At 43.2% G+C, this 12,949-nt stretch overlaps 1 protein-coding gene across 1 annotated transcript in view; it reads right to left on the minus strand.

Annotated features, from left to right (window-relative positions):
* BBS9 (Bardet-Biedl syndrome 9) overlaps window positions 1–12,949 on the minus strand; it is a gene marked incomplete at its 3' end in the record, with an annotated part of 105,210 nt that continues 92,261 nt past the window's right edge. The window contains exon 20 of the mRNA XM_068152976.1: window positions 1–63. Coding sequence (XP_068009077.1) covers window positions 1–63 — 63 coding nt within the window. The remainder of the gene's footprint in view (window positions 64–12,949) is intronic.

Consider the following 12,949-nt stretch of genomic DNA (forward strand, 5'->3'; position numbering starts at 1 on the left):
CTCTTCACACAAGATTACCACCGCAGAATTCACTGTACTGTTGGCATTGCTAATGGGATGAAACTGGAAGAGTATGAATAATACATTACATGCACCAATCAATGTTACACTGTAATGGGCTGATGGAAAATAAATACTCTTCATGAAAAAACCGAGGAGGAACTTTCAAACACAAATATTTTATGATTATTCATTTATTATCTTTGCTGGGTGAAAAGAGTCAACTGTGACAAAAGCATGAAAGCAGCATAAACCTTGCTTTATCTGTGCCAAATAGTTATTATTGCTCTGAAGCATGGCTAGCTTCTGTACTTGCTGGGTTTTATTCTCCTCTACCCTCTTTTCCCTCCCAGTCAGGACACACAAAATCTAAGCATCCAATTCCTGGTTTGAATCATTTCTAGGCCTCTGGAAATTGATTAGTTGGATTTAAAAACTAAAGGACAGTAGTACGTGTTAAAAAAAAAAGTCTCACTTTGCCTGATCTTCCAGAAGCTCTTCCTCTCTTCACTGTGTCACCTTACCCATCTTTTCTTCCACACAAAACCTCTACTACACTCCTCCAGGTTCCTAAACTCTCATTTCCTTACCCAACAGCAACAGCCATTCACACACACGTACCCTCCCGTGGGTATAGACTGACCTCTTAATGCCACCAGCAGTAGACTGCTTTCCTACACAAAACCTTACTTCAAAACAGTCTGCACCCATCTGTCTCTTCTAGGCTTCACACATCCATCCAAGGTTTAGATCTCCTTCCCTACTGCCCCACAGCCTCCATGAACAGTCAGGCTCTGTGCAGATCATAAATACCCCCTGCTAGGAAAAGTCAAAACGAAGACTGCAAAGGGTCTGGTCTCAGGGTAACAAAGACAGCTCTGTATTCCAGGGCCCTCAAGCTCTCCTCTTGCTCTGTATGCAGTCCACGTGCTATAGTCAGTCCATATCCAGCAATGTACAGTTTGTTGAATTGCTGAATCAAAAAATCCTAGGCACAACCTATTCTCTTCAAGTTATCATTTCACCTTCTCTTTTCTCATCTCAAGAAAGCTCAGCAAGCATGCTCATTGTAGCTACTTTCTGACCACTCTTCCCACTTGCTGAGTGTTTGAAATCCTCATTCTGCTGCTTACACGAAGTGGCTCTCAGGCTAATGACTTCATATATTAATTTCACAACCAGTCTATCGACTGCCATTATGATAATTATCAAGGTGTAATTCTCATCCCCAAGTCTCCTCAATCCAAAGAGCCTTTATGACTTTCTGCAAGTTCAATTATTAATATTAAACACTTGCTATGACACTTCTACCCCAGCCAGCTGGAATGCCTGCAAGCTTTTCGTATTGTGATTTCAGACCTCCTCACGGTCTTCCCAGCAGAACCCATGAAGCAACTGGCAATTCAATATAGAGCTAAAAGCTACCTATAGAGAAATGCCACTCAGCTGGCAGGTACAGAGCCAGAAGGCTGGCAGGGGGGTTGGACTTGATGACAGAGGGAGTTGTTAGTCACTGGAATGTGCTGCCCAGGGAGGTGGTGGAGTCACCGTCCCTGGAGGTGTTCAAGAGGGGATTGGACGTGGCACTTGGAGCCATGGTTTAGTAGTCTTGGGTGACAGGTTGGACTTGATGATCTTTGAGGTCTTTTCCAACCTTATTGATTCTATGTTTCTATGATCTCTTTGGGTCCCTTCCTACCCCTAATATCCTGTGAAGACAAGGCAGAGGCCAGCTCCTGACTGTTGTTAGTGCCAGTTTAAAATATCTGGGTTTACAGCATCAAAGCAATGCTACTGTAAAACAATGAGAAGTTACTTGTCTGCATTTTAAGCACTTGGTTTTCTAACCTTCCTTGTTGCCAACTTCCAAACAGCACACAAAAATAGATTATGAAATCAGTATCTATATATCTCTCTCTATACATATATAAAGCCAGGGTGAAGGTATCCATTATGTTAAAAAACAGAGAAATACTGTATGAAATTGTACAATATTTGAGGCAATGCTTGGTATTTTAAGTTTGGACTGCCTGCAGAGAAGGGTTCCAACGACTGTGGCCACACTGTGCCACCACAAAAGAAATGTTAAAATAAGGAACACTGTAAGGCAGCCCTAAAATTACTCATTGCCACATGTTCCACACTATTCAGAGAGAATGTTCAACTTTGCCCTATGATCCCTACAACCTGTACTTGCTGGCTTTTTCTTTGGTTTCACTAAGACTAACAATGTTCTCTGTAAAATGAAGCATCATTTTCACAAGCCTAATGGCATTCAAACAATCACATTTCCTCATTAGTGAGTGACTCTCAACTATACTCCCCTTTGTCTTCTTGTAAAGGAAGTCTGTTAAAACAAAGCTGAGGCAAGAAAAATCCTAGATGAGCTTCACACCATTCCTGCTCTGTTAATATTTTCTGGTATGGGAAAGGTCAGCAACTAATTCCCCTCAGAATACAGACTGAGACAGATCCAAAAAACTAAACAAAAAGCAGCATTAGAAAAGCAAAACAAATGGATCCAGAATCATCATCTTGTGTAACAGCTTTCCTAAATACCTGACCTTCATCCTTAAACAAGGCTGTTCAATTTGTTGAAGTTCAACACTTGGCTAGGATTTGGTGTACTGAAATGGCAAGATTTCTAGTGACAAATAAAAGAGGGGAACTTTATTCTGTGCTTGCACAGCACCCAATACACTGGGTGCCTTAACTGGACTCTATAGGTACTGCAGAAATTTATTACTGCATTAAATATCCTGATCAAAACCAAAACCAGGCACTTCCAGCTTAAATAAAACCTTTATTTCACTGCCATTTGAAAGACTTAAGGTCACAGCAGAAGAAAATTGTTCAGCATTGTGGCCGGTTGACGTTGCCCCATTGAGAAATGTCCGTAAAGATTTCACCAGGGCAGATAAGGAGCCAGTTCTAGCTTGGCTTAGTAGATGTTATGATACAGGTGCTTCAGCTCTAACAGTTGGAGACAAGTCAGCAGCTCAGTTAGGAACTCTCTCAAGGGACAATGGAATAGATAGACATCTAGGCGAAGCTCTCGGTAAGGTTAATCTGTGGATACGCCTTTTAATAGCGGTTGCCCTGAGATACCCTTCCCGAGATGATCTCCCATGGAATCCTAAACCCTGGACTACCATAGATGAGGGAATTAAGCGCTTGAGAGAATTTGCTGTTAGAGGAGCTACTCTATGGTGAACATGAAACTCTGAATCCTGATGACATTCCTGTGGGTATTGGTCTTGCTAAAAAGATCATCAAACTTGCTCCTTCTAATTATGCAAACATTCTGGCAAGCAGAATTGTGTCAAGAAGTTATGGTGGAGCTTCTCCTACGGTTGGCCAATTCAGTGATCAAATGAGACAATTGGAGGATAGCATGACACGTGGTTCTTTGGTTTCAGCCATTAAAACGATGTCTGGTGATATTCAGAATTGCATAAGAGAGTTAAAAGATGAATTTAGAAACTCCATATCCCAATTGGCACAAAGGGATAGTTTCAATTCTTCCTCCAGGTGGGTACAAGTCTCATCTGTGAGGAATACACGTCCTCCAAGGAGGTTATTCCAAAACAGGACATTCCAAAACAGGTCATTCCAAAACAGACCACCAAGGCAATCACGTAGAACTATTTGGATAACTCTGCGTGATCAGTTTGGTGAGAACATGAACCGCTGGGATGGCCAACCAACTTCTAATCTTTTCAGGAGACTGAGGGAATTGCAAAGTGGCAGAACCCGAGGTAGCAATACCAGAAGGGTAGCTGTTACTTCCACAGTTCCCCAGAACGACTCTTATGGCTCCAACAGTGGCTCCAGTTACAACATGCAAAGTCATAACCCTGCAAACTATGTGCAATGCACATGTGCGCATGTTCCCCATAACTAGGGGTGCCCTGCCTCCCGCCAGGGGGAGGAGAGGGATAACAGAGATAACAGAATCTATTGGGATGTGTACATCCAGTGGCCTGGCACTTCACAATTTCGGAAGTACAGGGCCTTGGTTGACACAGGAGCTCAGTGCACCATAATACCATCAAATTATCAGGGATCAGAGTCTATAACTATTCTGGGAGTCACTGGTGGATCTCAAGAGTTAAGTAAGGTAGAGGTTAATATAAGTTTAACTGGTAAACAATGGAGGAAGCATACAGTTGTGACCGGACCTGACGCACCTTGTATTTTGGGAATTGATTTTCTGAGAGAAGGGCGTTTCAAAGACCCTAGAGGTTACAAATGGGCTTTTGGAGTAGCTTCAATAGAAATTGATGGACAAAAATTGAAGCTGTCTGCCAGACCTGAACTTTCTGATGAATCTGCAGTTGTGGGACAACATAAGATACAGGACATTAAATTGCCGGTTGCTTCTCAGACTGTGCATCACAGACAATACAGAACCAACCGTGACTCTTTGTTGCCCATTCAAAATCTGATTCGTCAGTTGGAGAGTCAGAAAGTCGTCAGCAAAACTCATTCACCTTTCAACAGTCCAGTGTGGCCTGTGCGGAAGCAGAATGGAGACTGGCGTCTGACGGTAGACTACCGAGCCCTGAATGAAGTGACACCACCCATGAGTGCAGCAGTACCAGACATGATGGAGCTACAGTATGAGCTGGAATCCAAAGAGGCCAAATGGTATGCTACCATAGACATTGCTAATGCATTTTTCTCTATTCCCATAGCAGAGGAATGCAGGCCTCAGTTTGCTTTCACTTGGAGAGGAATCCAGTACACTTTCAACAGGCTGCCAATGGGCTGGATCCACAGCTCAAGCATCTGTCATGCAGTGATCCACGATGCTCTGGAGAAAGGAGGTGCTCCAGAACACATCCAGTTCATCGATGATATCATCGTCTGGGGTAAAACTGCTGAGGAAGTCTTCAAGAAAGGTAACAAAATCATTGACATTCTTCTGAATGCAGGTTTTGCCATCAAACGAGACAAGGTGAAAGGACCTACCACAGAGATTCAGTTTCTGGGAGTGAAGTGGCAGGATGGACGCCGACACATTCCAGTGGATGTGGTAAATAGAGTCTCTACCATGGCAAGTCCCACAAACAAGCAAGAGACCCTACGTTTCTTGGGGATAGTGGGATTTTGGAGACTGCACATTCCTGGATACAGTCAGATTGTGAAACCTCTGTATGATGTAACTCGAAAGAGAAACCATTTCCACTGGGGACCTGAACAACAAGCAGCCTTTGACCAGATAAAGCAAGAGGTAGTTCAAGCAATGGGTCTGGGACCTGTCCGAGATGGTCCAGACATTAAGAACATTTTGTACACGGCTGCAAGTGACAATGGTCCAACCTGGTGCTTGTGGCAAAAAGCTCCAGGTGAGACACGTGGACGACCTCTTGGTTTCTGGAGTCGAGGTTACAGAGGTTCAGAGGCTAACTATACTCCAACAGAGAAAGAAATTTTAGCTGCCTATGAAGGAGTGAAAGCATCTTCTGAAGTGATTGGAACTGAATCACAACTTCTTCTAGCTCCCAGATTACCAGTTTTGAATTGGATGTTCAAAGGCAAAGGATCCACACCACATCATGCCACAGACTCAACCTGGTCTAAGTGGATGGCTCTGATAACACAGAGAGCTCGAATGGGAAATCTTGAAAGACCTGGTCTAGTGGAGGTGATCTCAAGTTGGCCTGAAGGCATCAACTGTGCTAAACCTCCAGAGGAGAAAGTAACTCGTGCTGAGGAAGCTCCTCCTTACAATGACCTTTCTGATGATGAAAAGAAATATGCTCTGTTCACAGATGGTTCCTGTCGTCTTGTTGGAAACAAGCGAAGGTGGAAGTCTGCAGTGTGGAGTCCAACACGCCGAGTTGCAGAGGCGAAAGATGGAGAAGGAGAATCCAGTCAGTTCGCAGAGGTAAAAGCTGTCCAGCTAGCTCTCGACGTGGCTGAACGTGAGAGATGGCCAAAGCTTTATCTCTACACCGACTCATGGATGGTAGCCAATGCTCTATGGGGTTGGCTAAAGAACTGGAAAAAGAGTGGTTGGCAGAGAAAAGGAAAACCCATTTGGGCAGCAGACTTGTGGCAGGACATTGCTGATCGAATCGAGAGAATTCCAGTGAAAGTGAGACACATCGATGCTCACATTCCTAAGAGCAAAGCTACTGAGGAACAGCAACACAACCATCAGGCAGATCTAGCTGCAAGAGTTTCTCAAGTAGACATGGACTCTAATCTTGATCTCGACTGGAAACACCGAGGTGAGATATTCTTAGCTCGGTGGGCTCACGATTCGTCAGGACATCAAGGCAGAGATGCAACATACCAATGGGCTCGTGACAAGCATACATCAGAGGTTGTTACCACCAGCTGTGAGAGCCAGAGGACATGGGAAAATTTGGGATCTGCTGGTTGCAGCAGACTGGGATGCAGGGATTGCCTCCTAAGACCCTGCTCTGATGCCTCTTCAAACATCCCTACTCCTTCAGCATGGCAACATTAATTGCTTCATTGATTACTTCACTGGCTGAGCCCAGAGGAACTGTCCTCATGTGATCAGCAAGGAGGAAGAGGAAGGGACTCAAGCAATATCCCACACTGCTACAAGGCAAAGGTGTCAGGAAAGGGCCAGTGATGGCAACAAAAGGGGACCCACTGAAGGATAGGAGACCATACTGTGTGGATGATGGCTCTCTAGTGCCCACAAACGACTGGTTGGGGATCCCAGACTTGCTCCCATCCTCAGCCTCTCAATTGACCTGTTCACGTTGATTAATGAGCTGAGAACAAACTTGTCTGGGAACATTTCCCACTTCAACTTTGGCAGTGCAAGGCATTTTGAAACCCAGGATCAGGAGGACCAGAGGATGAGGCTGCAACCCAAACAGTGAAAACACATGCCTGCTTAGGGCTCTAAATCCAGATTCTGACATGGGAACAAAACTAGAAGCTAACAGTAAAACTGTATTGCTTGATTTCAATTATAGACATTTTAACAGATGAGTAAAGGAGGACCACATTCCTCTGAGATCACTTGAACAACATCACAGATATCCAGTTTTCAGTCTCTGATTATACTTATATTTCTTTTTTCTTAGCTAAATGTATAGCTCTTGCATTCATTCATACACTTTAAGATTATAGTTCCTCTTTCCAGCTTCTGAAAACTACTCCTAATGTTAGTGTTATATAAAAAAGACCTAATTCCAGGTGGTTTCCTCACTGTTCTTTTATATTGCTAATATCCAGCAAAGCTATGCCTACATGAAGAAAAAAATACCTTCAAGTGAGCTTAGGTATGCAGACACAAGGGATCCTTTTCCTTCATTCAGAATTGTTTCCAAGACTAAACTAGAATCACTCAAATTATCTAGAAAGTAGTATTTGCTCACTACTCTTATGTAAATTTTGCAGGGTCAAGGTAACTACACAACCTTTGCCTAATGATGTCACTTGAAGCAAGGCTTCAAAAGGCTAAAGAAAACCTTTCTGTGTTATGGTGAAATAAAGGCCAAAAAGTCTTGCTAACATCTAAGCAATCAAAGAAGGGAAAAAAAAAAAACCCAAACCACTACACACACACAAAAAAACCCCAAAAAAAACCAAACAACAACAAAAACAAACCAAACAAAAAAAAATCAGTAGCTAAAAGTACACAAGGCAGGGCAGCCTCATAGCTTAAGTATGGGGAAGAAGGGAAATAGTTTCCAATTCTACTCTCAACTCCTCTAGCAGCTTGCAAGTCCAGCCTCAGACAAATTACTGATCAGAAGCATTTAGCTACATACAATTTAAAGTTCTGTTTCCACTTACCTGTAACACTTGAGAGAGATTGAGAGAGAGACTTGGATTATTCACTAAATATTAGCACTTCTCCAATGATTAATTTCCTAGTAAATGCTACCAGATTAGAGGAAAAACCTGCAGGAATCACAGAGTCATAGAATGGTTAGGGTTGCAAGGGAGCTCAAGGATCTTCCAGTTCCAATCCCCTGCCATGGGCAGGGACACCTCACACTACAGCAGGTTGCCCAGAGCCACATCCAGCCTGGCTGCAAAAACCTCCAGGGATGAGGCTTCCACCACCTCCTTGGGCAACCTGCTCCAGTGTCTCACCACCCTCATGGTGAAGAATTTCTTCCTAACATCCAATCTCAATCTACCCACTTCTAGTTTTGTTCCATTCTTCCTAGTTCTATCATTCCCTGATGCCCTCAAAAGTCCCTCCCCAACTTTCTTGTGGGCCCCCCTAAGATATTGGCAGGCCACAATTAGATCTCCTCGGAGCCTTCTCTGCTCCCAACTTAATACCATGTCTGTAACTACAACAAATTGCCAATATTAAAAGAACAAACTGCCAACAGCTGAACTCTGTCAAAATACTCAAGGAAAGCAGGATGGGCAGAACCTAACTTAACTAAACCACAATCATCTTATACAGTTCCTCCATAACTTACTTGGTGTTTTAGGAATCAGGAGCTCCTTATCCAAGTTCTTCCCGTTTTTTGCAGTGTGCCAACTCTTGACAGAAAAGCTTAACATATTTACAATATCTGTCTTTTGCTGCACTCTGCTGGAACAATCTATTTTTCATCTGAAAGCAACACTGGTCTGTGTGCAATGCAAACGTTAACAAAACAGAAGGGCAAAACTCCAGGACTCTTATTTCTCAAAAAACAGCCTCTCTTGAAACAGGTATCATCTTATTTCTTATAATACAGCCTCTCTTGAAACAGGTATTATTCAAACTAGAATTTAGACATTCAAATCCATCCTAACAAAGCAGCCTGTTTTCCAAGAGAGAGGACATGAAACAGTCCTAGGTAGGAACAGGATTATAGAGGGCTTCCCACTGCTTGGAATAACACTACAGCAAAACCAGCGCCTCAAGAAGGCACTGAAACACAGGCTGGAAGAGTCTGGACTTGCATGCATCATTTTAACCACCCTTAACGTGATAAACACAGTAGTAAAATCAAAAGGAATAATTTGTGCACAGAAACCTAACCTCCTCCTGATGAAAGCAATTCAGAGGCAACAAAGGCTCTTGTAACGTTTGCAGAAAATAAGACAAGACTTTGAATCTCTCTTAAAAGTTACTTCAATTTCCTGGGTAGCACAGGAAATCTTAAGATTTAAAGTTCCATTTGTTTGATTAAAAAAACCTGAGGGGGGAAAAAAGAAAGGAGGGGGAAAAAAGAAAGGAAGGGAAAAAAAGAAAGGAGGGGGAAAAAAAGAAAGGAGGGGGAAAAAAAGAAAGGAGGGGGATAAAAAATAAAGGAGGGGGGGAAAAAAGAAAGGAGGGGAAAAAAAGAAAGGAGGGGGAAAAAAAGAAAGGAGGGGGAAAAAAAGAAAGGAGGGGGAAAAAAAGAAAGGAGGGGGAAAAAAGAAAAGAGGGGGAAAAAAAGAAAGGAGGGGGAAAAAAAGAAAGGAGGGGGAAAAAAAGAAAGGAGGGGGAAAAAAAGAAAGGAGGGGGGAAAAAAGAAAGGAGGGGGAAAAAAGAAAGGAGGGGGAAAAAAGAAAGGAGGGGGAAAAAAGAAAAGAGGGGGAAAAAAAGAAAGGAGGGGAAAAAAAGAAAGGAGGGGAAAAAAGAAAGGAGGGGAAAAAAAGAAAGGAGGGGAAAAAAAGAAAGGAGGGGAAAAAAAGAAAGGAGGGGAAAAAAAGAAAGGAGGGGAAAAAAAGAAAGGAGGGGAAAAAAAGAAAGGAGGGGGGAAAAAAGAAAGGAGGGGGATAAAAAAGAAAGGAGGGGGGAAAAGAAAGGAGGGGGGAAAAAAGGAGGGGGAAAAAAGAAAGGAGGGGAAAAAAAAAAGGAGGGGAAAAAAAAAGAAAGGAGGGGGAAAAAAAGAAAGGAGGGGGAAAAAAGAAAGGAGGGGGAAAAAAAGAAAGGAGGGGGAAAAAAAGAAAGGAGGGGGAAAAAAAGAAAGGAGGGGGATAAAAAAAAAGAAGAAATGTAGCTGGGCTACAGAACAGACTTCAGCTTGTGTTAAAAGTCAGATATTGAGTCCCACAAGAATTCAGTCTGGCTGAGGATCTGCTCCAGGATCACCCAAAGATGCTACACACATTAAATGTGACCCCCCCCTACTAGAAAAATGAACCTGTGATTGAAACAAAAAGTTATGACTTTGCTCTTTCCTTTCCTCTCACTCCTCTGCAGTGACCACAAACCTCAAGAAAGGAAAAAAAAAGAAGCAAAACAATACGTTTTGGAGGGGAAGTAAATAAGGGGGATGCAACAGAACAGAAATGCCACAGGCTTGTTGTAGCAGGCTTCGAGGGCAACGAGGAAAAGCTTTCCCTCTGAGACCTGTCTTGAGACTTGCAAATATAGATGTTGGCACCGGTCCTAGAAAATAATAATACTGCACTAATACCTGCTAAATTTGCTCAGAAAGAAAAGTAAGCAATTACCCTTCTTAAAGCTTTGTACCTCACAAAAAAAAAAAGTCTCAAAACCTCTTCTTGGGAAAAGGTTTCCACAGAACCTTTTTTTTTTGTGCCATAGAACAAGAGGGCCTCCTAGGCACTACACACTGCCTTTACTAAACAAGCTTAGGTAAAGATGTCCCTGCTCAAGGCAAAGGTGGTTGGACTGGATGACCTTTGAAAGGTTCCTCCCAACCTGACCCATTCTATGATTCTGTTCTATGGTTGTCTTCCTGAATTGAAAAATCAAGAATAAATACTCACAACAATCAAGAAGCAGCAGACATGCTGAAGGGAAGGGAGGCCATCCAGAGGGACCTTGACAGGCTGCAGAGGTGAGCCCATGGCAATCTCATGAGGTTCAACATGACCAAGTGCAGGGTCCTGCAGCTGGGTCGGGGCAACCCCAGGCACTGATATAGGCTGGGCAGGAACTGGCTTGAGAGCAGCCCTGAAGAAAAGGACCTGGGGGTGCTGGTGGATGAGAAGCTCAACAGGAGCCAGCAGTGAGAACTTGCAGGCCAGAAAGCCAACCAGAGCCTGGGCTGCAGCAAGAGAAGCAGAGCCAGCAGGTCAAGGGAGGTGATTCTCCCCCTCTACTCCGCTCTACTGATACCCCACCTGGAGTACTGTGTCCAATTCAGGAGCCTCTATTATAGGAAGGATCTGGAGGTGTTGGAAGGTGTCCAGAGAAGGGCCATGAGGATGAGCAGAGGGCTGGAACTCCTCTCCTATGAGGACAGACTGTGGGAGTTGGGGTTGTTCAGTCTGGAGAAGAGAAGGCTCTGAGGAGACCTAATTGTGGCCTTCCAGTGTCAGAAGAGGGCTACAAGAAAGCCAGGGAGGGACTTTTTAGGATGTCAGGGAGGGATAGGACTGGGGGGAAATGGAACAAAAATAAAATTGTGTAGACTCAGATAGGATGTTAGGAAGAAGTTCTTTCCCAGGAGGGTGGTGAGACACTGGCACAGGTTGCTCAGGAATGTGGTGGAAGCCTCATCCCTGGAGGTTTTTAAGGCCAGGCTGGATGCGGCTCTGGGCAACTTGCTGTAGTGTGAGGGGTCCTTGGCCATGGCAGGGGGGTTGCAACTGGATGATCCTTCCAACCCTGATTCTATGATTCTAAATCACTCAATGCTTCACATGAATTTTGAAGCAATGGTTTCAGAGCTTACAGATACAAATCTATATCCAGTGACATGAAGTTTTCAGAGCAAGGATCTACCTCAGTGGTTGACAGCCTAAATCTGGACATGCCAACCAGTTTCTCTGTAAAATGCACTGCTGGCATTCCCATCACTGCTGCCCTCAAAATAGGCTAATAAAATACATTCCATAAATTAAAAGTGCCTTTCACAGGAACCAGGTTTTACAGTAGGAGCCAACTGTTTCTGTTTCATAGCTGGGGTTTCCACAAAAGTAAAACCACATGAGCAAGGTGAAGACTTGGATCAACATGCCTTTCTCCAACTATGTTAAAAATAAAAGGTCATTAATACACAACAATAAACATAAATGGAGAGCTGCACTTCAAACTGTAACCATGGCCCTCTGCAATTTTTCATTCCTAATGTCCCAAAACATATAGGAAGAAAGGGTGAAGGAACTTTTTGGACACAACTTGCTTCTAAGGGCACATGGACAGCGCAGGTGACAGTTCAAAACCTTAGGTAAGGAAAGCAGCAGTTAAGAACTGGGCAGGAATCAAGCCAGACAGAAAAAAGAATTGGGGTAGACAAGCTTCCACTACTGTGGAACTCAGAGAATTCAGAGGCATAACTTCAGCAGTTGGTAAATTCTGCATACAATTAACATGCAAGCAGGAGAAGTGATCTTGAAGTTTGCCAAGGATGATTCAACAGCTGTTTCATCAACCTGTGTGGATTTAATGAATTCTGAATCAGGATCTTGTGATTCTGATCAAACACCTCAGACTTGTTCCCAAAAGGAGATTACAAGTCTGAAAGGTAGCTACTGGCAGCTAAGAAGCAATCTGCTTCATATTTCCTTCCACAATAACAAGAGAAAAGGAACTGAGTGTGTCAGATGCTAATGAAAGCTAAAAGGAATAGATGTAGCCAGAAAACACAGAAGATACTGAAACACAATCATTTCCAAAACACTTGTTTTGAGACAGCCTTGTAATTGCCTATTGGAATGTAAGCAGACAGCTAATACCTGATGAAATTCTCATTAGAAGGGATAAAAAAAAAACCAACAAGAAAAAAGTAAGGCAAAGACCAAAAAGTTCACTTCTGCTGAGGCAATGCATGGAATTTTCTCAACCCCCTGAAACTCCATTCAAATGAGAACAGAGGCAAGGGCTACTGTTTTCTTTAACATGAGAAATCTAATTAGCTAGCAAATATTTAACCAATAGCTAGAGGTTGGTCTTTAAGTACTAAATAATGAGGCATAATTAAGGTAACAAAGGCAAGAGGTTACTAATTTAGGGCACTTCTGTGGTGTAGTGTTTAAATTATAGGTTTTATACAAAATGCATGGGCCAGTGCACAAGGAAGGGGAGGGGGGAGGGAGGGGGGAA

This window comes from Melanerpes formicivorus, unplaced genomic scaffold, assembly GCF_026170545.1.
Source record: "Melanerpes formicivorus ecotype bairdi unplaced genomic scaffold, bMelFor1.0.p_v2 SCAF_24, whole genome shotgun sequence".
NCBI classification, from domain to species: domain Eukaryota; kingdom Metazoa; phylum Chordata; class Aves; order Piciformes; family Picidae; genus Melanerpes; species Melanerpes formicivorus.